This window comes from Borostomias antarcticus, assembly GCF_949987555.1.
Source record: "Borostomias antarcticus genome assembly, chromosome: 18".
NCBI lineage: Eukaryota > Metazoa > Chordata > Actinopteri > Stomiiformes > Stomiidae > Borostomias > Borostomias antarcticus.
Window position 1 is genome coordinate 14,538,079 of NC_140251.1, and position 24,619 is coordinate 14,562,697.

A 24,619-nucleotide genomic window follows, 5' to 3' on the forward strand; every position below is an offset into this window, starting at 1 on the left:
CACATTGACACACAGATAAACCCTTGGGATAACAATTGGCTTAAGTGTAATAATGTAGTAATTACATGATCAGTGGGATAATCCTGAATCAACTATGGATTTAAAGATCAACACATAGACTATTCAGTTGTCCATCATTATATACAGCATCTAAAACAACCTGTTCAATGACAGCTGAGTTGTTATATGGTAAATTTATTTTTGGGTAACTAGTGCAACCTGTTGACATTAGGCTAGTTTGCATGTTGTTTGATGTTTGAAGCGTGCAACATTTCTAAATCTGTTCCTCAGGGAACCTAGCCTGCAGCAGCCATGTCTGAAGGGTGAGTAAGGATTTATGTCTCTTCAGTCAGTAGAAGTTGAATCAAACATATCATATCTACAGCATTGAACACTCAACAATTACCTATTATCTTGTTTCCTTTCATTCTCGAAAAAGACCGGTGAGTCAAAAATTCTGTTTTTCACAACTGTTCATATACATTTTACACAAATTCAAACACGACATTTATGATGTTATTTACATTTATGATTGATTTACATACGCAATAAACATAGTAAAATACAGTATTTTCCCTGTATTCCTCAGAAAAAAAAACAGTACTCAGCGACACGCCGCCTGCATTTAAAGGTAGGTTTCATTCCAAGGTTTTATTTCCTCAAATGATAAATCCTATTCATAAAAATATTCCCCACAAGTGCCTTATACCCTGCGAACGATGACTTCCATCTTGTTTGAAGACCAAAGCCTGAGGCCTCTTATAATATTCTCTTTCCTCAGACCAAACTGCTGAACCAGGCCGGGTCGATGCTTGTGTCTGAGTGTGAGGAGAGGAAACGAGAGAGAGACAGAGCTCTGAATGAGAGAATGCCGCCCCTCAAACTGTCTGGCCTGTCTGTGCAGGAGCTCCAGGTACTCAGCAGCCTTATGTTCTGATCACAGAGTCTGAGAGTCAGTTCATCTTCATGAAAAATATCTTTCATTTAGAGGTACTGTAGCATCTACTAACCTGAAGTGCTATTTTTGCAGAACCTTTGCAAAGATCTACACAGCAAGATTGATATCATAGATGAAGCCCGATATGACATGGATGTTAAGGCAGGCAAAAATGAAAAAGAGGTACTATCTGTGCTGGAATTACCCATCTACAATGTAGGGGGTGAAGGGTTTGTTTCAAATATTGTTATTATTGATACCCTCTGAGGAATGACATACAAATTGTGACCACAGATTGAAACACTCCTTCAGAAGATCAATGATCTCAAGGGGACGCGGAACAGGCCTAACCTCAAGAGGGTGAAGAAGTCTGCAGATGAAATGTTCGGCACCGTCACCGAATCCAACAAACTGATGAAGGCCGACTACAAGGCTAACCTCAAGACGGTGAAGAAAGAGGACGAGAAGGTGAGACTGGTGGGAGAGAGACATGATCAAACTGCTTCACATCAGAATCAGATTCAGTAAGCTTACACCTATAGGAATTTGGCTTGGTCTGTTGGTGTAAGACAATAAACACTGTGAAAGAACGAGACAGGACGGTGCAAAATACAATTAGAAATGGTGCTCAGAGAGCAGAGACCTCCGCCCCTGAACGCATTTCGGGGCTCTGTGAACGCCAAAATTGAATGGGTTCTAAATTGGCCCATGCTACACCCCTCCACCAAATTTCATGAAAAGCAGTCTGGTAGTTTTTGCGTAATCCTAGTCCAATAAATGAATGGAGGTGAATGGGCGTCCGGGCCGTGTTTGGGCGTCTCGTGGACGGGCGGCTCGGTGATTCACTGGGGCGGAGATAAAAATGACTGGAGGTGAATGGGTGGCTGTATTTGGCTGGCTCTGTGGCGGCCGCCCTCGGGTCACAGCTAGCGAGGGGCAATGCAATGCACTCCGGGCTCTCCCCCCACACACCCCAGTCCAAACCCTGTGTCTCTAACACAAAATCGGCCCAGTAGATATAGTGATACAAAACAATATGAATACATCTACAAATATCTACAAGCTAAACAGTTTCAGTGGGGATCTCGTGCCTTATTGATGAGGCCGGTTGCAGTCAGAAAGAAACTCTTTGTGTGCCATGACGTTTTGGTCCTGATTGTGACCTGACTGTAGCCTCCTGCCGGAAGGGAGTGGCTCAAAGAGTTTGTGACCAGGGAGGGAGGGGTCGGCCACAATCTTTCTTGCCTGCATCAGGGCTCTGGAGGCGTGCAGGTCCTGGATGGATGGTAGGTCGCAGCCAATCACCTTGTCAGTAGAGCGGATGACACACTGCAGTCTGTCCCACCGCAAAATCATCACAGACCCACTCGTGGACCCCTGCATCTCTGTAGGCAAACTGCAGGGGTCCAGGAGTGAGTCTGTGATGATTTTGAGGTGGGACAGTAAAAGGCACTCAAAAGTCTTCATTACCATAGAGGTCAGGGCGATGGGTCTGTCCTATGATCCTTGTTTTTTGGGAACAGGGATGATGGTTGAGGTCTTGAAGCAAGCTGATACACGGCATGTCTCGAGTGAGGTGTTAACATGTCTACTCTCACAGAGCATAAGATACCTTTACAATGTGAATAACAACTCTGAGCCCTCGGTTCGAAGTGCAATGCCACATAAAACTGGTAGTGAGCAGCGGTGTGAAATATGTTCAATCAATAATATTGCTTCTTGCAACCGTTTCCTCAAAGTGAATCCACCCAACAATCGGTTCCTCGCTCTTTCATGGTGCTTTGAACTTGACAGGAACAGCGTCACTGAAACACATCTGACATCTCTCTGTTCTCAACAGAAAGACGAGGTTACAGACTGGCGTAAGAACGTGGAGGCCATGTCTGGAATGGAGGGAAGGAAGAAACTATTCAATGCTGGACAATAGACAATAAACAGGTACTAACGACACAGAGCTATGTGAAGTTTCATTGCAATTCTGAAATTTTGGGAAGCAGTGCTAAAATGCTATTTACCATTTGTAGAAAATTTAATTCATTAGACATTAGACATTTAATTCTCTACTTCATTCTCCATTTCAGATTCACGTTTCAGCATGCCAAGACTGCATGGGAGGAGGTCTGTCCTGAGAGGTGTAATAAATCACATTTTATCATGAGTCCTGTCAACCATATACTTTTTACAAATGTGTGTTCCTAAGTGTGACATGAGGGAATGTGTCATAAAAAATGTCCAATAGACAATTCTACACACACGATAGGATAGAATACCACTTTTATAACTTCTAAGTCTGTAGACCTGCAGGTGGATGGAACACTGCTCTATCAATATCATCTCAATGTGTATATTTTAGATAACAGACCACTATAAGCCATGGATGTATGTGAACTGTACAGTTTGAAACTATATCTTAAAAGTTGAGCCAGCAAAATCTTTATTTTGTTTACACTGGTATGTTTGACTGAATGGCTTCAAAGCTCCTTCTTCATTCAAACCAAATTGTATGTTTAAATACATCTCTACAAATAAATAGAGCTTGAGAGTTGTTTGAGAGTGCGGTGTCTTTCTATGTGCAGTTTATGTTCTGGACGGTGACACTCTCCTGGCTGTATTGTGAAGGTAATGCTTCCCTGAACACATCTGTGCTGAGGTCAGATTTCTGCATAATGCAGAATGGGCCTCTGTGAGTGACTCACTAAAATAAACCCTCTGCCCTTGACCCTCTGACCTTACATAAACCCTCTGACCCCTCTGACCTTACAGAACAAGCAGTAGCATCAAAACATTCAGGTGTTACCCAATGTCAGGTTCACATAAAATACATTATATGTTTTCTCTATAAAATCATAATTTACTCATCATTTCAGCCTGATACATGTACCATCCAAATCTAAATTATATGAGCTGTTATCTTACAGTGCTTAATGAATTAATATCTAAGTAATTAACAATGATGGTTTAGTGTTTTCTTTTCATTTTGTTTTTTTCCTTTTCAATTTAGTCATGTTGAATTGATTTGAGCTTTCACACACAGCTAGCACAGAGCTAACACCTCCTGATCAGCATGGTGTGTATCTGCACCCCTATCACTGGGGAGGGTGACTAGAAAAGACCCCGGACACTTTATTTGACTTTATTTAATCACTGTAGCTCTAGCTCAGTAGCTCAGTTGGTAGAGCGGGTCATTCAATGATCGAAGGGTCAGCGGTTCGAATCCCAGCTCCGACTGTCCACATGTCAAAGTGTCCTTGAGCAAGACACCTAACCCCAAATTGCTCACAATGAGCAGGTTAGCACCTTGCATGGCAGCTACCGCCATTGGTGTGTGAATGAGAGGCCATTGTAAAGCTCTTTGAGTGCCGCTAAGGTGGAAAAGCGCTATATAAGTGCAGTCCATTTACTGTAAGGGCGACCACTGATTTTTGGCAATCCTCAGTGTCCTCTCCTCCCAATGGGGGGATATTGAGAGACATGACATTGGGTCGTTGGGTAACACCTGTATGCTGTGATGCTACTGCTTGTGCTGTGAGGTCAGAGGTCATGGACAGAGGGTTTATTTTAGTGAGCCACTCACAGAGGCTCATGGACACCATAACATTTGACTGAGGTGTTTCTGTCCTGCAGTGAAGCCTGGCTCCTCTCATTCTACCAGCATTTCTGCAGAGAAAAAAGGTATTTATTTATTTTATTTATTTTTTACTTATGAATATATTACATTTGTTTGCCATTAATATGGATTATTGAAATACACTTTACTAGAGATACAGTACAGTCTGAGGACAGTCTGTGAATATAATGTCACTTCATTGATGTCACTATTATCAGGTACTATGCAGGACAGGCACTCAACTACACACTGTAGCTTATAAGATTACATGAAAAATATATTTGAAATAGATTGCAATAAAGTTCATATTTAAGAAAAAAAAAGAAAGCTTGATGTTTTCAAATCATTTTCAGTCATTTCTTTTAACAGACTCTAGAATTCTAACTTGTTATGCTACTAATTCTGAGGCTTAGGGTTGTGTGCTACCATACCAGATCTTGAGTAACAAATCCTTTCTTCCTGTGTGGCCTCAGCAAGAGGTGTTATGTTGAATTGTGCGGAGAAAATATCAAATGTTATGAAATGAATGCAAGGATATGCATTTTACTATAGGAGTGGTCAAGTTGAGTGATATTCAGATTGACTTGGTGCATGCCTAAAGGGGCTGTGCTGTAAAACAAGCACATTTGTCTTTATTTCAGAAAACAAAGAATAACTCAACATGTCTGAGGCGTGAGTATGAGTTTGGATGCACTTTGATGTCCTCTAGGTACTCATTATTGTTACAAATTCATCACGTATGTATATTGTTTATTATTCACTACAGTATCTTTTATCTTTATTTCTTTGCTTTCCACCATCAAATTACAATCATACTGTAGACCGGTAAGCAAATTATACGTCTTTCTAGATATGGAGTGTTGGTTGGAAGTAAAACTGAAAAAAAGTTATCAGTTATCAGTATTGTGATTAGGCCCATCAATATGAAATATGTCGGTTCTACTGTACCTCTATGCTCTGTGAGCTTATGTTGTTGATATGAAACATGTGTATTTAAACTAATCTTCACTGAAGCTGATTTTGATCTCTATACTGTTGTTGTTGTTGTTGTTTAAAAAAAAAAAAATCAATCTGTGTTCATTCTTGCAGAGAAAGTCAAAGATCTCTGCATCCCGTAGACTGGCTCTCAAGGTATTGTCTTTTATCTCAACATGTGTAAAATCTGTTTTATCATCACATCATCACAATCTGCGGTCTGCGGCAGAGTGATTTATGTCACAATGTGTGACTCGCAAAACGTGCTTGTCCTGTGTTATTTCAGACCAAACTGCTGAAGAAGGCAGAGTCTATGCTGGTGACAGAGAGCGAGGAGAAGAGGCTGGAGAGAGAGACCACGCTGAAGGAGAGAGTCCCACCACTCCAGCTGTCTGGTTTGTCTCTCCAAGACCTTCAGGTATGTCACAGAGGTTAACACTGTCAGTCACGCCACTTAAAGAAAACATAACTGGAATTGTCAATATGCATTAAATGTGAGAGAAAGGTTTAGAATCGTATTTTGTGTGGATTCCTCATATGCAAGAATTACAATGTCATATGTTTAGTTTGATAGCTACTTTTGATATCTACCTGTTAATGAGATGTGAAACATCTGTGGTGTACTGCATCATGCACATTCAATGAATGTCTGAACTGAGACTGAGTCAAAAACTACAAAGCCATACATTTTGCAGCCTAACAAAACCAGGGTTTCTCTTATAAAGGCCTTGTTTTGGCCTTCTGAAAGCCTGTTTGGTCTATGATGCAGTCCTCTGGCTGTTCAATCTCACCTTCTTACAGGCCCTGTGTAAAGAACTGCACCATAAGATCGATGTCACTGATGAGGAACGCTATGACATCTCTGCCAAGGTGGCCAAGAATGACAAAGAGGTACATCAATAGAATATTAAGTCATTAAAAAATACTTGGTAATCCATTAAAGAGCTGATTCAAGGCCATGTTTGTTTTGAGCATACAGTTAAATTCCACCCTGTGTTCCCAGGTTGAGAATCTATCACAGAAGATCATTGAGCTCAAGGGTAAAATGAAGAGACCTGCCCTGAAAAGGGTGAAGATCTCAGCTGACGCCATGCTTGGAGCTCTGCTGGGTGCCAGGGTCAAAGAGACTGTCGATTTCAAGTCCAACCTCAAGACTGTGAAGAAGGAGGAGGAGAAGGTAAGGGAAGCGTCCAGTGCCAAACCGTTGCTCTTTGTGAAGACGAAGTCAAGCAAATCAAGGTGACCTGAATCTGGTCATAGTTAGCATTCACTTTTTGTTCAGGCACATTGCTAAGTTGAGTATGATTTCCATCCTTCCCTCAGAAAGAGGAGGTGACGGACTGGAGGAAGAACGTGGAGGCCATGTCTGGCATGGAGGGCAGGAAGAAGCTGTTTGATGCAGGACAATAGATTTGTGTCGATGGACGCCACTGTACGTGGTAACAGCTTGTAATTGCATTTCTTTCTTGATGAGCACTGAAGTCGTAAACATACACATACGGTACAGTACACACACAGAACCTCACCCACTCACAGAAGCTCTCTCACACACAGTGGGCACACGTACAGTATAGTGTACAGTAACATGCACTGTACATGGTACCTCTCCCAGTCATAGTCATAGTGTTGCATACTGTAGCATTTAGCATGTTTAGTGCTGTTGTTGTTGGAACATCTAGTAAAGGTCAAAGATAATCCTCGTGTGCATTTTTACAAAACAGATGAATCTGATGTGTTCTGTTCTGTTCTGTAGGTAATTTATGTCTTTACAGTATTTGCTCTGATTTATTCTGCAATACAAGGTTTGAAAATAAATACTTCTGACAAAGATTATCTCTTTTTTTTTAATGTGTCATTTGTCAAAAAGTATTAGTTAGAGATGCATGATATTATTGGTGCCGATAATTATCGGGCAGATAATGCGAACTGTATATTATTATGTATTTATCGGCTATATGAAATTTTAGAAATTTTAATTGCTTTAACAACTCTACACTGTTTGATCCGATTACTCTTAGATGTAGCCTTATCTTGTTCTCAAAAAGGAGGCCAGATTCACTGTTGGCTATAGAAAGGATTGTGCACCTTGCTCTGGTAATACTTCACTAGAGAAAATAAATGAACATTTGAAGAGTCAAAGGTGTTCTTTGTCTTTGTTGTGTTAACAATTTGTGAGGTCCGTTAGATTTGGTTAGATCAGAAATATGGAATGTTAAATCATCCATCTTTGCTCACTACATCTTCAAATACAAAAAAGATTTTTTGTATGTGTAAACATCAAAGCCTGATCAGGCTTTGATGTTTACACATCGTCAATCTTCGAGTGCTCTTCTTCTCTTCCAACACAAAAGCTAGAAATTTAACAAAATTTGTAAATTAAAGCAGACAAAAACTGACACAAAGACCTGTGATAAATGGACTGCACTTATATAGCGCTTTTCCACCTTAGCGGCACTCAAAGCGCTTTACAATGGCCTCTCATTCACCCATTCACACACACATACCAATGGCAGTAGCTGCCATGCAAGGTGCTAACCTGCTCATTGGGAGCAATTTGGGGTTAGGTGTCTTGCTCAAGGACACTTCGACATGTGGACAGTCGGAGCTGGGATTCGAACCGCTGACCCTTCGATCACTGAACGACCCGCTCTACCAACTGAGCTACAGCCGCCCCATTTCCGAACATAGTGGAGATCAGCAGGACTCCATTCCTGCACCCAGAGAGGACACCATTCCTGGCATTACTGAAGGGACAAGCACAGCATGGAGAGCTTCTGAGACAGTTACTGAGAACTTAGTGAATTACTCTGGCTTGTATGAGGTTTATTGTTGTGGACATTCTAGCTATAGTTGCTTCAGGAAATGTGTGGTTATCTGAACGTGCATTTCTTTAAAGATAGCCCATGTACAGTACTTGTTTAAGCTGTTGGGCTTCTTCTGCAGAGACAATCACTCCGGCCATTTTGAGAGGTGGTGCGTCAATTTGCAATATCTAGGTGATTGGCTCTTTTGTACCTTTGAATCCATCTTACAATAAAGGCACTTTGAATAGAAGGGTCAGCTTACACTGCATCAAGACTGAACTAACATCTGTTCCTGTTAGTCCCAATGCCTAAATGAAGCACCTCAATAATTTATGTGGGTTTGTTCTCAGCTCAAAGGTGGAGCTCTGATGGTTAAGAAGATTATCACATTTAGACATCCTCACACCTTAATGCCAAATAATATTCTTGGTTATTCACAGGGAACTGTATGCTGCATGGTACCAGTATGCCAGTTCATCTGCCACTAACTTCACACAGAGCTGGTTAGGACTTTATAGCAAACCACCTACTGTAGGGTCCTTGCCAGAGTATTTTTCCTTTGGTACTGGTCTAATATTAGATGTCTTTAGATTAATTGCTTGTGGTGTGGGTTCAAACACACACAAAAGTGTTTTGCCCCAGCTATGTACAGACTTATATTGTGTGATGCATCTGAGTGTTATGAGCTGCCTCATCTGCTTATACTGTTTGGATGAATCTAGTGCCATTGGTCTTTTGTCTTTTACTGGCTTGCTTGTGTTTGGTTGGTTGGGTAGATTGTTCTAACAGCTGCTGAAGCATCAGAGTTCTGGGAGAGGTTGACAGCAAGTCAAGGTCAGAGAATGTCCGGGTCAGGTATACTGTATATGTGCTACTGGGTGTCACGACCTAGGGACAGGCGGTCCCTGTAGTAAATACTCCATGTCACTGGTCACCAAGGGGTGGCGTCAAAACCATGCAAAAGTGTGTACTCAAATGTCCATAAAAGTTGGTTTATTACAGCACTTTCCAGTCTGAATAATATGGGGGTGCTATGTGCCAAACGTCCCAGTCAGAGGGAGAGTGGCACAGACACAGGTCTATTTTGGTGAGCCATTCACATGGGGGATCGACTCTATAAATCTGGATGATTTCCCCCCTACCCTCTCTCAGCGAGCTGCCGGTCACCCTCTCAGACTTGTCTTCACGTTAAGGTACGTTTCAGCACTTTGCCATGATATTATGGACCATTCTTTCATATTAACCTCACGTGTGAAGTTGATTAACCTGTATGGTAGGAATGCAGGTGTAGTAGGAGTGCAAAGGTGAGTTGTTTATGAAATGAGTGACTTTTCAATATAGTTTAAAGTTAAGTATACTGTGATCAATGCTACAGTATTTGGTTGATATCGATAGGACTAGAAGCCAGATTTCAGAGAGAGCTAAGCAATTGTTTTAGTTCTTGGACAGTATTACTGTACTATTTTGCTGAACACTGACAACAGGTTAGTGTCACCTTACATGCCTTTCAATTAGTTGACCATTCACTCCTCTTGTCACCTATATGATGAAACTCTTGTCACTTGTGTTGAGGCATTCTCCTGCTCTGCACTGTGAAAGCTTGGGTTAGCTTCTTATGTTTTACTGTTAAAGATCTGTTTTGTATACTCCACAGAAATGTGATACATGTAATACACTATGTACATGTAAAGTAAGATTGTGATACAATCTCTCTCATTCTTCACTTTTGCAAAAATTAGAAGTTATTCCTGTTATTCCTTTAAAAATGTGGACAAAATGTGAATATACAGTACAGTACTGTGAATATACAGCATTGTGATCTATGGCCTCAATATTCCATCTCACTTAATAGGCGAAATGTCATCACACAAAAGCTCTCCTATAAAACATATAGCTACAAATAGAGTCCAGCTTCTGGCATGCATACAATACATGTCCTTAAAGGAGTAGTAAAGGGAAAATGCATGTTTAGCCCTGTTTTAAGGTTACTTATGATCATATACAATGGTTCAGATCAAAACGTTGACAAAACTAGCACTTTTGAGAAAGTCTGATAATTGCTCTACCACCGTTTTGGTCATACAATGGATGTGGGTGGGCACCTTGAAAAATCATTCAAAAAACATGTTAAACTCTCGATTTCAAAGACAAGAAACTCACCGAAGTGTTAGTTGGCGTTCTGACATATAATTCGCCATAAAGTAAGATTCTAGTTCATCTGGAAAGGCTTTTTTTAATATTAAGCATAGAACTATTTAGTCGCAGCACATACGTGTGTAAACTTCCGCAAACTAGGTAGCCTAGCAACATAATCGGTGAGTTTAACATGTTTTTGAAAGATTTTTCACGGTGCCCACCCACATCCATTGTATGACCAAAACGGTGGTAGAGCAATTATCAGACTTTCTCAAAAGTGCTAGTTTTGTCAACGTTTTGATCTGAACCATTGTATATGATCATAAGTAACCTTAAAACAGGGCTAAACATGCATTTTCCCTTTACTACTCCTTTAAGTTCCCTCTTCAGTATGAGCTGAGTCCCCTCTTGGACGCCCTCTAGAGGACGCATGGGAGTAAATCAGGAGTGGACGCTATAGGGAAGCCTTGATGAGCCCCCACATACATAGAGTAGGTGACATATCTGAGCCAATAAGACTAAAGACAGAATTCAATTCTCAGCTCACAGCTCAATTGCCCAGGTGAAAGAGTGATTACGGTACATTACAATCAGCATTTAGGTACACAGCATTTCCACTAGCTGTGATATGGCTACACATTTCACCTTGACAGTTCTACAGGACCAGGGGCGGGGATCCTCGGGGGGTCAGGGGGAACATGTCCCCCCCAATATTTAGATTGGGGTAGTGGCATTCAAATGACCATACAGCCGCGTAGGAAGATGTCCCCCCCAAAAAATACTCTTGCAAAATGTCAATGTAAATGTCCCCCCCAAAGTTGGATACAGATCCCCGCCACTGTAAAGGACCATAAAGAGACCATTTGATTTATGAGAGAGATGGTAACTTTACATTTCCCATTTTGTTCTCCAAATTTCAGTGCTTAGGATAAAAAGGGAAAACATGGCAGACGCGTAAGTATACTATACTTGGTCAAATGTGAATAAAAAAAAAATGAATTAGAACATTACTGTACTGTATGTTGTGTTTAATTGGCGTTTCTATTTTCCAACCATCAAAAAATACTGGACAGGCCGCCCTCAGCCGTGAGTTCATTAACTTAATTAACCAAAATTCACCTCAACAACTGCAAATGCATTTACATTATGCGTATATGATACCTTGAAATGTACAGTATGTCTTCCATTTGCCCTAATTTCAGAAAACAAGGTCCAAGATCTCCTCCTCTCGAAAGCTGGGGCTAAAGGTAGTTACGTAAAGCATCTCACTGTTTAAGGACCGATTCCCTTCCCCAAACGCTAGCGACCAGCTTCATATTAAGAAACCAATGAGTTTTGGGATACAGCACATTCAACAGAGTGCATATCTGATAAATCCTCTACTGTTCAGGGTCCCATGACCATGGCCATGCCTTCCTCCCACAGATCAGGCTGCTGACCATAGCTGCCCAGATGTTGCAGGACGAGAAGGAGGTGAAGGTGAAGGAGAGGGAGGACGCTCTGGCTGAGAGAGTTCCTCCTCTCAAACTGTCTGGACTGTCTGTGCAGGAGCTCCAGGTGCTGCCGCGTCAACATTACGTAACATATACACACATTAATTCCTAGTGAAATGCAGTATATATTATGCTGTTGTTTTATCTAACAGGATCTATGCAAGGACCTGCACCATAAAATTGATGTTGTAGATGAGGAGCGGTATGATACTGAACTCAAGGTGAACAAGAATGATAAAGAGGTAAGCTACTGTACTCCAAAAATCCTCTTGATTTGTGTTACATAACACTAACCATAACCGTTTGAGGCTGCGTTTAGAAGCAATACTAACCAAATACTGCCCCCTAGTGGTTGTAAACACCTCGTTCGGAGTTTGTCAAGATCTTGGTGAAGCGTCACAGGCTGGAACGGGAAATAGATGGTAAAGCCCAAGTATCCTAAAACAGTGATGTCCATTCCCTCTGCCAGATCGATGAAATGATGCTGAAGATCATTGAGCTGAAGAGCAAATTTAAGAAACCTATCCTGAGGAGAGTGAAGATCTCTGCTGAGGCCATGCTGAGTGTCCTGCTGGGCTCCAAACATAAGGAGTCCATCGACTTCAAGGCCAACCTCAAGACAGTCAAGAAAGAGGACGAGAAGGTATGTGTGTCCATACTTGTCTTTTCAGGATGCCTGCAACTGCGACCCCAGGGAATATCTTTTCAATAGTATAGGAATCTTGGGTAGGGATGGGATTGGGTGCCAATTCTGTTTGTGCTCCCCTCAGAAAGAGGAGGTGACGGACTGGAGGAAGAACGTGGAGGCTATGTCCGGCATGGAGGGCAGGAAGAAGCTGTTTGACGCTTCTGGAAACTGAAAGGGTACAAATATCATTGGTGAGGTTCAATCCATCAGTCAACATATTTAAAGGCACCCAACGAAACGTGAATCAAAACAATCCGTTCTTTGTTTATTTTCGAAATTCCTCAATTATATGGTTCCTTGTAGTCTAATAAACATGTTGAATCACTTGAATGTCTTTCCTACCTTGTAATTTCTTCGCAAAATGATATTTAGCTAATGTTTTGAAAACAACAAAGATGTGTGAAACGTCACTATTATGTGTTCCGCGTATTGACGCAATGACGTAGTACGCAATTTTCGGGGACCACCTTCTCAAATTTGCTCTAGAGCGCATACTAGTGGTCAAAAACTACATTGCGTACCTTTAACAGACAAACATAATTGTTTGCATCTGATTTGATATTATATTTCTCACAGTTTCCTGGTGAATATCAATCACGTGACACTTTCTGGTTGGAGAGAAGGATACAGAAACAGAGTCCATGTTATGGAGGGGGCAACTGAAGGTCTCAAGAGATAACGTTCATGTTTTGTACATGACATACTGTAGGTCTTTTTAATGACTGTATGGCATCGCTTTAGCAAATGTAGGTAGCTACAGTATGTGTACTGTGAATAAATGTGTTTGATACTTATTGTTTTCCAGGCAATGTAATTCCCTTCTGCAATGGCTGTGTCAGAGCAGAAGTGGTAAGCCATAATTATACTCTTGCATTACTTGCAATTCTCCCCAACAGCCTGATGATGGCAGTATTATCCTTTAGAACTGAGCCTGAAGTAAAACAGCCAGTGTCCAGACGCTTTATTGGTACTGTGTAATGGACTATGCAAAGTAATATTTATTGTGTATCAACGTCCAAGATTAAATTGATGTTGAGTTCCTCATTGTTGTGTTTTTTCATCATACAACTTTTGCCAAACAGTGGACAACATGCCATTTTTATCATTCTGTGCAGGACACCAATATTTTTCAACATGTTTACAAAATTCATTCATCTATAGTTTGTGAAGTACAAGATGTTCAAATATTCCAGTAAGCTACGGTTTGGTTAGTTTGGATATGCCTGCCATTAATAAAACACAAAGTGTGAGAGGCTCATCTCGCTAATGTCTCAAAATATATAAAATGGACTAACTGCTTCTGTTCCTAATAGATTAATGAAATGTATTAGTCTGTCTAGGTGTTAGTATAATCACACACACAGTATTGTACTTCAACACATGAGAAATGTCTTCACCCCCCTTGTCCTGTTCCTCAGTGAATGCAGACAGACCACAGGTGGACAGTTGACCACAGGTGGACAGTTGCGCATGAAGAACATACACCAAAGATTGGGATGTGCAGAATTTCAGGGCAAGAATGTTGAGGACAGTGGACAGTCTATTTTAGTGGGCCACTCACATGAGCTCCAGAATCTATATATCTACCTTTCCGTCCCTCTAGCCTCACAAAGACGATACGTTTATTCCTGTCACCTGGAAGGTAAGTTTCTGCCTTAACACAATACACTATCCCTGAAGGAAGTCAGTAAATGTGATTGTGAGAAAAGAGTTCATTCTCTTTTGACAGCAGGTCAAGCTACCTGTGAACTTAAATCCAAGAGGTCAAGTTGAAGTAGTAAATAAGGTGGCACAGAAACTGAACATTTGAATTAGATGATGATGGTAAACTAAATTATTCTGTGACAGTACAGTACCATAAAGTGCTCAACTAGGTATTTAATGGCTGATTAGATTGATTAATGAGACTGTATTGTGTCTCTAATGTATGACACGTTTGAGCTGATCTATTGTTTTTAATGTGAGTGTGTATGAAACTGTTTGTATTGCTGTCATTCTTGGCCAGGTCGCTCTTAAAACAATTTGAATCCCAATGGTCTGACCTTGGTTAAATAAATTTAATGAAAATGAATGAAATTAATTGTTAGATACTATCTTTCAAGGTGTGTCCACAAGTTCATGTCAGTTACTCTAAGTTAGTAATTAATCTCTCTGAAACAGAATAAATGTTCTAACAGTTAAGTTGTTGAGGCTAGATATTATAAAGGGTCATCAGTCTGCTGTTCTTAAATGAAATAGAAAACGGTACATGAAATGAAATAGTTTTAATGCTTTATTTAACATTTAACCTGGTTAGTCTCATTGAGATTAAAATCATTTTCAAGAGACTTGGCCAAGAAAAAAAAACACAATACTGTAATGTCTTTTCATTTGAAACTACAAAGTTGAAATCTGCCTATCAACAGTGCAATTTATAAAATGATATGATGTAAAGCATTTTCTTTGTGCTATACTGATCAACTTTTTTTTACATTGTAAATATGACAGCAGAGACACAAAACTGCAACCATGTCTGAAGCGTAAGTTCCGCTGTCTCACAGGCCTTTCTTGTTCTTTCTTTCAAAATATACAATAGTTTACTACATGGTAAGAATATGGTCTTTAATCTTATGTACATCTCTGTGTTTTCTCTGCTATCGACCGCTGTCCCAGGATGCAGGTAAGTTCCTGCTTATATTCAAGACAGAAACAATTGCTGAAGTGAAAAAATAATGTGAAGACATGGCATAATCGATTTGAGCACATCTCATCTAAGCGCTCGAAAGAGTACAAACATAAACAGCTCATATTTTCTCAAGAAACGTTTAATGTCCTTTTTTCAGAAACCAAAGCCGAAGATTTCTGCATCTCGCAGATTATACTTGAAGGTACTGTTGTCTGTGTAAACTGAAACAGTGTATACAAGAAGTATAGTTATTGCACTGCCAATCTAAGTGTTGTAAATGTTTATTACATACTGTAGATGAATAGATAGATCTTATTAATCTTTCTAGTAAAGTGCGAGTTGTGACTTTACTGCATTATGTGCTGTGCTCAAGACCAAACTGCTCAAGAAGGCCATGACGATGGTGGAGGCCGAAAAGGAGCAGAAAGCAGCAGACCGGGAGAGGATTCTGGGAGAGAGAGTCCCACCACTCGAACTGTCTGGCTTGTCTGTACAGGAACTTCAGGTACAATCACACTCTATGACTGGTCTGTATTCAGGCATTTCACAGGTATTATTAATAGTTCAAAATGGTTTACTGCCCCTGACATCTGAATCTAAACTAATTTAGAGTAAATTACCATGAAAGAGTTTACTTGCGTTTTAATCTTTTTTACTAGGTACTAGCCGATTATTTCTGGCAGGGGGACTGCCAATGTAAACTAGCCTTTTGGCTACAATTGGGTACATTTACATTCTATTTTATAAAATGTTTTTTAATGTACATTGTCCCTCTCTAACAAATAAAATAAACTGAAAACTGAAACTGAAACTGTAAGGGAAAGTACCGTGTTTACCAGAAAAGAATGAAATTGATGCACTCAGTTGTTAAACTAAAGCATTCTATCAACAGAATCTGTGCAAGGAACTGCACCAGAAAACTGATGTTGTTGATGAGGAGCGGTATGACGTTGCGGCAAAAGTATCCAAAAGTGATAAGGAGGTACCTACTTCAGGTGTTTAATCAAGTTGTAATATATCCATGCTCAAAATGTGTTTGTAGTTAGGTATCTATCTCTATAGGGGAGTGCTTGGTAACAACCCTTTGTGTGCCATGACATTCTGGGGTGCACAGGTAGAGGAGCTGTCTCAGAAGATCTTTGAGCTGAAGGGCAAGATGAAGAGACCCAATCTGAGAAGGGTCAGAGTGTCTGCTGACGCCATGCTGGGGGCTCTGCTGGGCTCCAGGGTCAAAGAGTCCGTTGACTTCAAGGCCAACCTCAAGACCGTGAAGAAAGAGGAGGAGAAGGTTAGGGTTGTACCATCATTGTCTATGTCTGTTGGTGGAATGGAGAGCATCATTGGTAAATGGTAAAATGGTAAATGGACAGCACTTATATAGCGCTTTTATCCAAAGCGCTTTACAATGAAGGCCTCTCATTCACCCATTCACACACACATTCACACACCAATGGCGGCAGCTGCCATGCAAGGCGCAAGCCTGCTCATTGGGAGCAATTTGGGGTTCAGTGTCTTGCCCAAGAACACTTCGACATGCAGTCAGGAGGAGCCGGGATTCGAACCACCAACCCTACGATCATTGGACGACCCGCACTACCCCTGAGCTATACATTCCATACATATATACATTCCAGCTATACATTGGAATTTCAGGAATTGAACAACCTCTATTGCAGCAGGATGATCATTGTGGTGGAGCTGTCATGAGGATGAGTTACCGTATTGTTGTCTTCCCCCCACAGAAAGAGGAGGTCACTGACTGGCGCAAGAACGTGGACGCCATGTCTGGGATGGAGGGAAGGAAGAAGATGTTTGCTTCTTAATCATGAGATCAAGAGAACATTAACATTTAACGTATGGCTGTTTACATACTGACAGTCAAGACAAACACGTTTTGTGAGTCTCTTTAATTGTTACATGTAAATTGTGTACATTATGCCGTCATATGATAATACTATTCTCCCTCGATGGTGAGTTGTATCATTTGTATGTAAAACATAATGAAATACTGTTATTTATTTAATATCTTAAGGAGATGCTAAATGTGTGTTAGGTATCAAATTTGGTGCCATTGACAATAAAGCATTGTGTAAACATATTAATTGCTGTGAGTAGTTAATGTATAGGCTAAAGTGTTGTGTACGTGTTTTAGTACGTGTGTGCGTGCGTATAAATAATGTGTTCAGTTGATTGGGAGGTATTGGGAGGTACGTTAATCAAGAGAGCGAGAGAGCAAGGCAAGGCAAGTTTATTTATATAGCACATTTCAGCCACAGGGCAATTCAAGGTGCTTTACATGAGACATTAAAAGCATTAAAACAAAAAGCAAGACATTATAGACATTTAAAACAAAAGGCAGGACAAATTAAAAGCATTAAAACAAAAAGCAAGTCATTATAGACATTTAAAACAAAAAGCAGGACAAATACAATACAGGAATAAAAGTTACAGTGCAGTATACAGATAAACATAACTCCTCTCAGAAAGCAGTGGCAAAAAGAAAAGTCTTCAGGCTTGTTTTAAAAGAACCAAGAGTTGCAGCAGACCTGCAGTTTTCTGGAAGTGTGTTCCAGATATGTGGGGCATAAAAACTGAACGCTGCTTCTCCATTCAACCATTCTCATTCACTGTGTAGGCCATCATACTACTTGACTGTCTAGCCACGTTCAGTGAGTGCTACAATGTTGCTGTCTAGCTATCATGCCGCGCCTCCTTGCTCAGTAGCTGCAGTGATCATAGGAGACAGACGAGACGTTTTTGGGGGGAAATGCATGGTGATTTCTGTTGTCGAACATCTGTGAGATGCTTTTGCTTTTGTCCTTCTTTTATATCCATTCATCCAATTTCGTAAGATAACGTGATTTGCCAATAGCCCGCCAATAGCCCACGTCTCGGCGCGCCTCCATGGCGAGGCGTTCCTCAGTCCTAATATGGATAATAAACACGAGGATAGTACCGCCCTCATGCGGAGTGGACAGTTTCTATTGGGCGAGAAGAACATCAATCATCGACGTCTGGCAACGCTCTCTAGGTTGTCTAAATTTGACTCAGCTCACAGCCTTGACTCAGCTCACAGCCAACACTACACAACTGGTCCGACCTGAATCCCACGCAGGGTAAGACTATTTCAGTGTTATGGTATAATGCATTTCCCTTAAAAATAATTTGCCTAACAGTTATAACCTTCGCGCGGTCTCTTGCGTTGTCCGTGAGCTGCTTGGTGGAGATGAGATGACCCGTTATCCATGCATGTTACCCGGCAGCTAGACAATAGCTGTTTTGATGAGCTAGCGTGTAATGTTAGTGATTTCATGCTTTTAACTGTTACTTGTTGATATGGTTGATGTTTTCACGTAAACAACACGTACATTTGATCATGTTTCCGGGCTGTTTCTCTTTTAAATTAACGTTACTGAATGCCTAGTTACAGATGTGTAGGCCAGCACTTGAAATGCCTGTATCGTTCAAATATTTGTATTTGAATCCCTTTATTTATAGATTTTTTTTTAGCACTGTAGGCTTAAATGCACCCTTTTCATCCAATGTAAAACAATGCTGATTGTGTGAGGTGGGGTTGTCACTGCACCCTCATTTTGATACGATTATTTCCTGTGTGTCGAAGGCTTCTGCTGCCAGTCCTTCGGATGTCCAAATACAAAATCTTTCTGCTGAGGCATGGGGAGGGTGAGTGGAACAAAGAGAACCGCTTCTGCAGCTGGGTGGACCAGAAGCTGAGCCTGGACGGCATTAAGGAGGCCCAGGAGTGCGGACGTCTCCTGAAGGAGCAGGGCTACAGGTTCGACATGGTGTTCACCTCCCTGCTCAGCCGCTCCATCCACACGGCGTGGCTGGTGCTGGAGGCCATGGGGCAGGAGTGGGTGCCCGTGGTGAAGTCCTGGAGGCTCAATGAGCGACACTACGGCGCCCTGATCGGGCTGAACCGGGCCGAGATGGCCCTGATCCACGGAGAGGAGCAAGTGAAGCAGTGGAGGAGAAGCTATGACATCACGCCGCCAGCAATTGACGAATCACACCCTTACTTCCTGGAAATCTATAATGACCGCAGGTACAGCACCTGCGATGTGGCTAAGGAGAATCTGCCTCGTTCAGAGAGTCTGAAGGAGGTGCTGGAGAGACTCCTGCCCTACTGGGACAGCACCGTGTTGCCAGAGATCAAGAGTGGTAGGACTGTGCTTATTTCGGCCCATGGGAACAGCTGTAGAGCCCTGTTAAAACACCTGGAAGGTATGCGGCCAGAGAGCACCAGCACCATGAGGGTTCACTCTGCTATTGTTCTATCAGCTTTTGTCTGTGCGGGTTTAGTATGAGCTGGTCACTTTCACTTTGTATTCACAAAGAGAACAGCATTGTTAGCCTGGAAGACAGTCTTTCTAGAAAAAACAAACACAAACAAACAAAAAAATTGACTTTTGTGTTACAGTGGATTTTGATTTTTTTGGCAAGAAAGACTGGCTTCCAGGCTAACATATTGTACCCATAAGTTCCATTCGGTTGCGAGGAACATACAGTATTTCAGTTCCAGAAATGGTATGCTGAACTTTAACAAAAAGGGCACTGAGTTTATGTTACATTTGACTACTGCTATTAGATCTGTGTTGACCTTTCAGCACACCCACAGCAGCCTTTGAGGACTGTGCATGTAGCCACAGCCGTTCACTTACTTTATGAACTTAGTTATGTAAAGGGTGAGTATAAGTTGGTGGAAATGTTTAGGTTCATTATGTTTAACATGATCATACTCTAAGTAGTATTGACATGGATTTTATCTCTATGTAGCAAATATCTTTGGTTATTTGAATGATGAATTATCTGCACATACAAACATGATCGTCACTGTTTCCACAGGCATATCGGATGCAGAGGTTGTCAACGTGACTCTACCCACGGGGATACCGGTTTTGATGGAGTTGGATGAAAACCTTCAGTGCGTGAAACCACGGCAGCTCCTGGGAGACCAGGCAAAGATTCAGGCAGCTATAAAAAAGGTGGAGGACCAGGGAAAGGTCAAACAATCTGCCTGAGGTAGTCCAGGCAGCGGTCTGTAGGATTGGCCTTGGCTCTTGGCTTCGCACTGGTTCACTATGCACGACTTCTAATTGGATTCACCTAAAACTCGATTCTTGATTTTATTTCTAATTGAGTAAATCCGTATCCAGGGATAGACTGTTTTAGTCAGAGGGAACTTTGTGAGGCATAATATTCTTGGCACAGTCCATAGGCAGAAAATTAAAATGAAGGTACTGTAGTTAATAGACTGCGAGGGGAAGCACTGAGGAGGTGTCTGTTTATAGTGAAGATGCTCTTACAGACTAGATAACTTTGACAAGATATTTTTCAAACCTATGTCACATGTGCCTTTAGTGTTAATTAGGTTTGGAGCTTAAAGGAGAATGCTCGTTTTTGACAACCTGGACCTTATTTACGACATATTATAAGACGTTTGACTCACGAGATCACTTTGGTGTAGTTCGGAGGCATGTAGAAGAAATGTGAAATCCAGCGCGAGCCAGTATATCCATGTAATGGCGGTGGACGGGGCACCGAGAATGCAGTTTCTAAAAATCTATTTTCGGACGCTAAACGGTTGTTTTCATCAATCTGATTTTATGAATCGACAGTTGTGATTCCCCAAAGCGAGGCCTTGTTGTGGTTTTCAAATACGTGGTCTTTAGCCTCTGTATGATCTTTAAACGCCTTTCCCCACTTGCTCCAGCACGCATGCGCACAGGCCAGCACGCTTTAAATTTCTTCTACAGGCCTCCGAACTACACCAAAGTGATCTCGGTGAGTCAAACGTCTTATAATATGGCGTAAATAAGGTCCAGGTTGTCAAAAACAAGCATTCTCCTTTAAATTGAAGTGTGACAGTTACCTAGACATACCTGTACAGTACATTCATACTGTACAGCACAGTATAATCCAGAACGTACAATGTACACCACTTAATTAGCAAATATTACCTCATCGAGATTGACAGACAGGCTATTAATTTCAAGCTGGGGGTGATTTCAAGCCAGTATATCATAAAAATGCTGTAAATGTTCTACCATTGAGATCCTGTTCTTTATCATTTGGCTCTCAAGCCCATTCTCGATGAACCATTTGAAATTTACAGGCCAGCCCTGTAAACGCGAATGTCTGTGCCTGACTGAGTTAAGTTACACCATTGGTTGGCCGGGTGAGGTTATGCAGATTTATGCAAACTAGCCACAATTTCACACACATATGGTCTAGCCATATACTAGGTTTTAACGTAGTCCAGTTTTATTTCATCAAGTGCTTGCGGAGCGCTAGATTCTAATTGACCATGAATTATAGTATAGCTTATTCCCACTGATGGCAAATTAAAGCCTTTGAATCAGCACCATGCCCAAATATGTTCAAGTTTTGCACTTTATGGGGATACTTGTATCACATGATAGAGGAAACAGTTTTACAGTACTGGCCTCTCCTTGAAATTCAAAGTCAAGGATGTATGCACTTGCACCATCTTTGACAAGTCTCCCTTTTCAATCAATGTGATATTTCTTGTGGCAGTTAATAAACTATTATTCACAGGTAGCCTAAACTGTAACAAAAACTATTTAAATCTTGTGAACTGATAACCAAACAACCATGTGTAGTGATTGTATCCCTCGTTCTCCTGATATGCACTGTTATTTATGTGAGTAAATGTTTTGGAAACTAAACACTCCTTACATTTTTATCTTACATGAACTGTTACATGTATTTTGTATCTTTGAGGGTTTACTGTGATGACTACTGATTTTTGGTTTTGCATAGGGAAAATAAATGTATGCTATGTTTGTGTCTTATTGTGTTGTTAATGTAATGTTCCAAGTCTTTGTCTAATCTGTTTAGATGTTCTATTCCTCTGTGTCGTGCCTACCATTTTGGTGTTTTGTACTTCAGGTCAAAGTTAATCAATGCTAAATAATTTATTAACGTCTTGAGAAAAAACATTTGTAGAGGAACACATTGACCTAAAATACTATTATGTCCTCTAACATTTTTGTATCCAACTCATCCTACTGTAGTAATATGAAATATTTGACGACGTAGAACTGAAACCCATTTCATGGTTTGTGTGGTAGAATAAAAGAAGATTTTATGCAAAAAGACCCTTGCTTGAGGCTGCCTTTGTACACTCTGACTGTGCCTGATTCAAATTATGCACTGGTATCTTTGACCTGAGACCACTACAGCACTGGAGACCCCTGATGTTTCTGAGAGTTGAAGCGTCCGAACCTCAAGGCTAACCGTCAATGGTTCAAGCATCAGTTGTGCTTGATTGATTTTTCATTGTTTTATGAAATGATGAAGGAATATTGCTTGGTTGCTGGCTCCAAAGCTAGGAACTGCCGATTCCCTTGGCTGGAGTCCAGCAGATCTCAGTGACAAACTCAAAGATCAGACTAATGAGTGGTTGGTGACCACAGGCAAATACAGGGGGAGTGGCCCTTCATGCACTGTTTGCATGCAATGTTACATAGCATGTCCTAAAGAATGGGACTATACCAGAAACAACCATTCTGGGTGCTATGGCTCAGATACAGAGGAACATGCTGTATAATATGCTGCCTCGTGTGGCAATAATGATACTGCATCCTGAGGTGTATGTGACCTTTTTCAGTCCATTCTTTACCTCAGCAACAGCGCAGGGTGAGAGATAATGTTTTTGGTTGTGTTTGTTCGTCTGTTAGCAGGATTATACAAAAACTACCAGACCCATTTTCGTGAAACTCGGTGGAAGGGTGTAACATGGGCCAACTTAGAACCCATTCAATTTTGGAGCAGATCCGAATCAGAAGTCGGTTCCACGAGCCGTCCAAACACAGCAGGCCATTCACCGACATTCATTTTTTGGACCAGGATTACGCAAAAACTACCAGATCGGTTTTCATGAAACTTGGTGGATGGGTGTAGCATCGGCCAACTTAGAACCCATTAAACTTTGGAGCCGATCCAAATCACGGGACGGGTCCATGAGCCATTTCCTACTTTGTCCATTCACCTCCAATGCATTCATGGATCCAATGGCTTGGCATATCGGGCTACTGCACCTCACATCTGACTACACAGACACATGCATCATGTGTTCATACAAATGCACAGCCTGGCTTGATTAGATAGATAGATAGATAGATAGATAGATAGATAGATAGATAGATAGATAGATAGATAGATAGATAGATAGATAGATAGATAGATATATAGATACAGTAGATAGATAGAAAGATAGAAAGATAGATAGATAGATAGATAGATAGATAGATAGATAGATAGATAGATAGATAGATAGATAGATAGATAGATAGATAGATAGATAGATAGATAGATAATCTCTGTGGGGGGGGAAATTGGGGCGTTTTAATGTGAAATTGTCTGCAGTATGTGTAACAGACACATTCAGAGGACTGGAAGTCATTTGAAGAGGATTTGTTTTTCAGTAACACTTTCTGTGATGCCCATGTTGATAACACATCATAAACATACTTATAATCTGCTTATAATCACTGCATAACTAGTTATAAGCACTCATGAATATTCATAATGCTTTCTAAAAAAAATAATGATAACACATAAAGCATTTTATAATAACTTGTATAAAGTCAAATGTAATAGTCAAATATAATACTTCATACAGTAGCTGCTGGACACTCATAGCCTATATTTTTTCTGCAAGGATGTATTATAATTCTCAGTTGTAATGCATTATGTAATGCATAATTATTTTATAATGCATTATAATCACTCTTATAATGTATTATAATGTAATAAGTTACTCTAAGTGGTCATTGCGTGCTTTAAGTAAAGTAATGCAAATTCCTGTGGTATAGGCAGATAGCCTACATTACAAGCTGGTTAGAAGCCACTATAAGTGATCATTGTCTGCTTTAAGTAAAGTGAAAAAAAATATAAGAGGTAGGTTAGCAATGAAACTAGTGTTGTGGTTTTTGGTCCTTACCTGCTATAATGTATTAAATTGTGCACTGTCATACATGATCAGATAGGCCTACAGTATTTTCTTGTTTCTGATGAGGTTACCAGTTTAGTTGGACTTTGATCCAGGTCCAACAACTGCACATTTCTACTACTTTACATATGTGACCCAATTTCAATTGACCTTTAGATTCCCAGCGGTGAAGTACTGCTTTAAGCAAACTTCTCTAATCAGGGGTGCCCAATACGTCGATCGCGGTCGACCAGTAGATCACAGAGGCTATACTGGTAGGCCTAGGTCTCGAACCATTCAAAAGAAAAGCCATAAAAAGGCGACTTGATGACCCCTG

At 40.8% G+C, this 24,619-nt stretch overlaps 5 protein-coding genes across 5 annotated transcripts; all 5 read left to right on the forward strand.

The window, feature by feature from the left end:
- Positions 1-808: 808 nt before the first annotated feature.
- On the forward strand, positions 809-2,864 carry LOC311321028 (troponin I, slow skeletal muscle-like; the record flags this gene model as incomplete). Its single annotated transcript, XM_084452896.1, has 4 exons — positions 809-913; positions 1,031-1,120; positions 1,232-1,405; positions 2,778-2,864. The coding sequence occupies 4 exons, from the start codon at positions 809-811 to the stop codon at positions 2,862-2,864; spliced, it is 456 nt and encodes a 151-aa protein (XP_084309022.1).
- Positions 2,865-5,633: 2,769 nt separating this feature from the next.
- Positions 5,634-6,929, forward strand: LOC311321029 (troponin I, slow skeletal muscle-like; the record flags this gene model as incomplete). Its single annotated transcript, XM_084452897.1, has 5 exons — positions 5,634-5,675; positions 5,806-5,937; positions 6,321-6,410; positions 6,523-6,696; positions 6,843-6,929. Exons 2-5 carry the CDS (start codon positions 5,833-5,835, stop codon positions 6,927-6,929), a joined length of 456 nt encoding a protein of 151 aa, XP_084309023.1. The 5' UTR covers positions 5,634-5,675; positions 5,806-5,832.
- A 4,747-nt stretch (positions 6,930-11,676) lies between these two features.
- Positions 11,677-12,812, forward strand: LOC311321030 (troponin I, slow skeletal muscle-like; the record flags this gene model as incomplete). Its single annotated transcript, XM_084452898.1, has 5 exons — positions 11,677-11,706; positions 11,885-12,016; positions 12,105-12,194; positions 12,422-12,595; positions 12,723-12,812. Exons 2-5 carry the CDS (start codon positions 11,912-11,914, stop codon positions 12,810-12,812), a joined length of 459 nt encoding a protein of 152 aa, XP_084309024.1. The 5' UTR covers positions 11,677-11,706; positions 11,885-11,911.
- Positions 12,813-15,447: 2,635 nt separating this feature from the next.
- Positions 15,448-17,128, forward strand: LOC311320933 (troponin I, cardiac muscle-like; the record flags this gene model as incomplete). The annotated part of the gene is made up of 5 exons (XM_084452799.1): positions 15,448-15,507; positions 15,679-15,810; positions 16,198-16,287; positions 16,420-16,593; positions 17,048-17,128. The coding sequence occupies 5 exons, from the start codon at positions 15,448-15,450 to the stop codon at positions 17,126-17,128; spliced, it is 537 nt and encodes a 178-aa protein (XP_084308925.1).
- Positions 17,129-18,949: 1,821 nt separating this feature from the next.
- bpgm (2,3-bisphosphoglycerate mutase) lies at positions 18,950-20,347 on the forward strand (the record flags this gene model as incomplete). The annotated part of the gene is made up of 2 exons (XM_084453199.1): positions 18,950-19,550; positions 20,172-20,347. The coding sequence occupies 2 exons, from the start codon at positions 18,950-18,952 to the stop codon at positions 20,345-20,347; spliced, it is 777 nt and encodes a 258-aa protein (XP_084309325.1).
- Between the last annotated feature and the right edge of the window lie 4,272 nt (positions 20,348-24,619).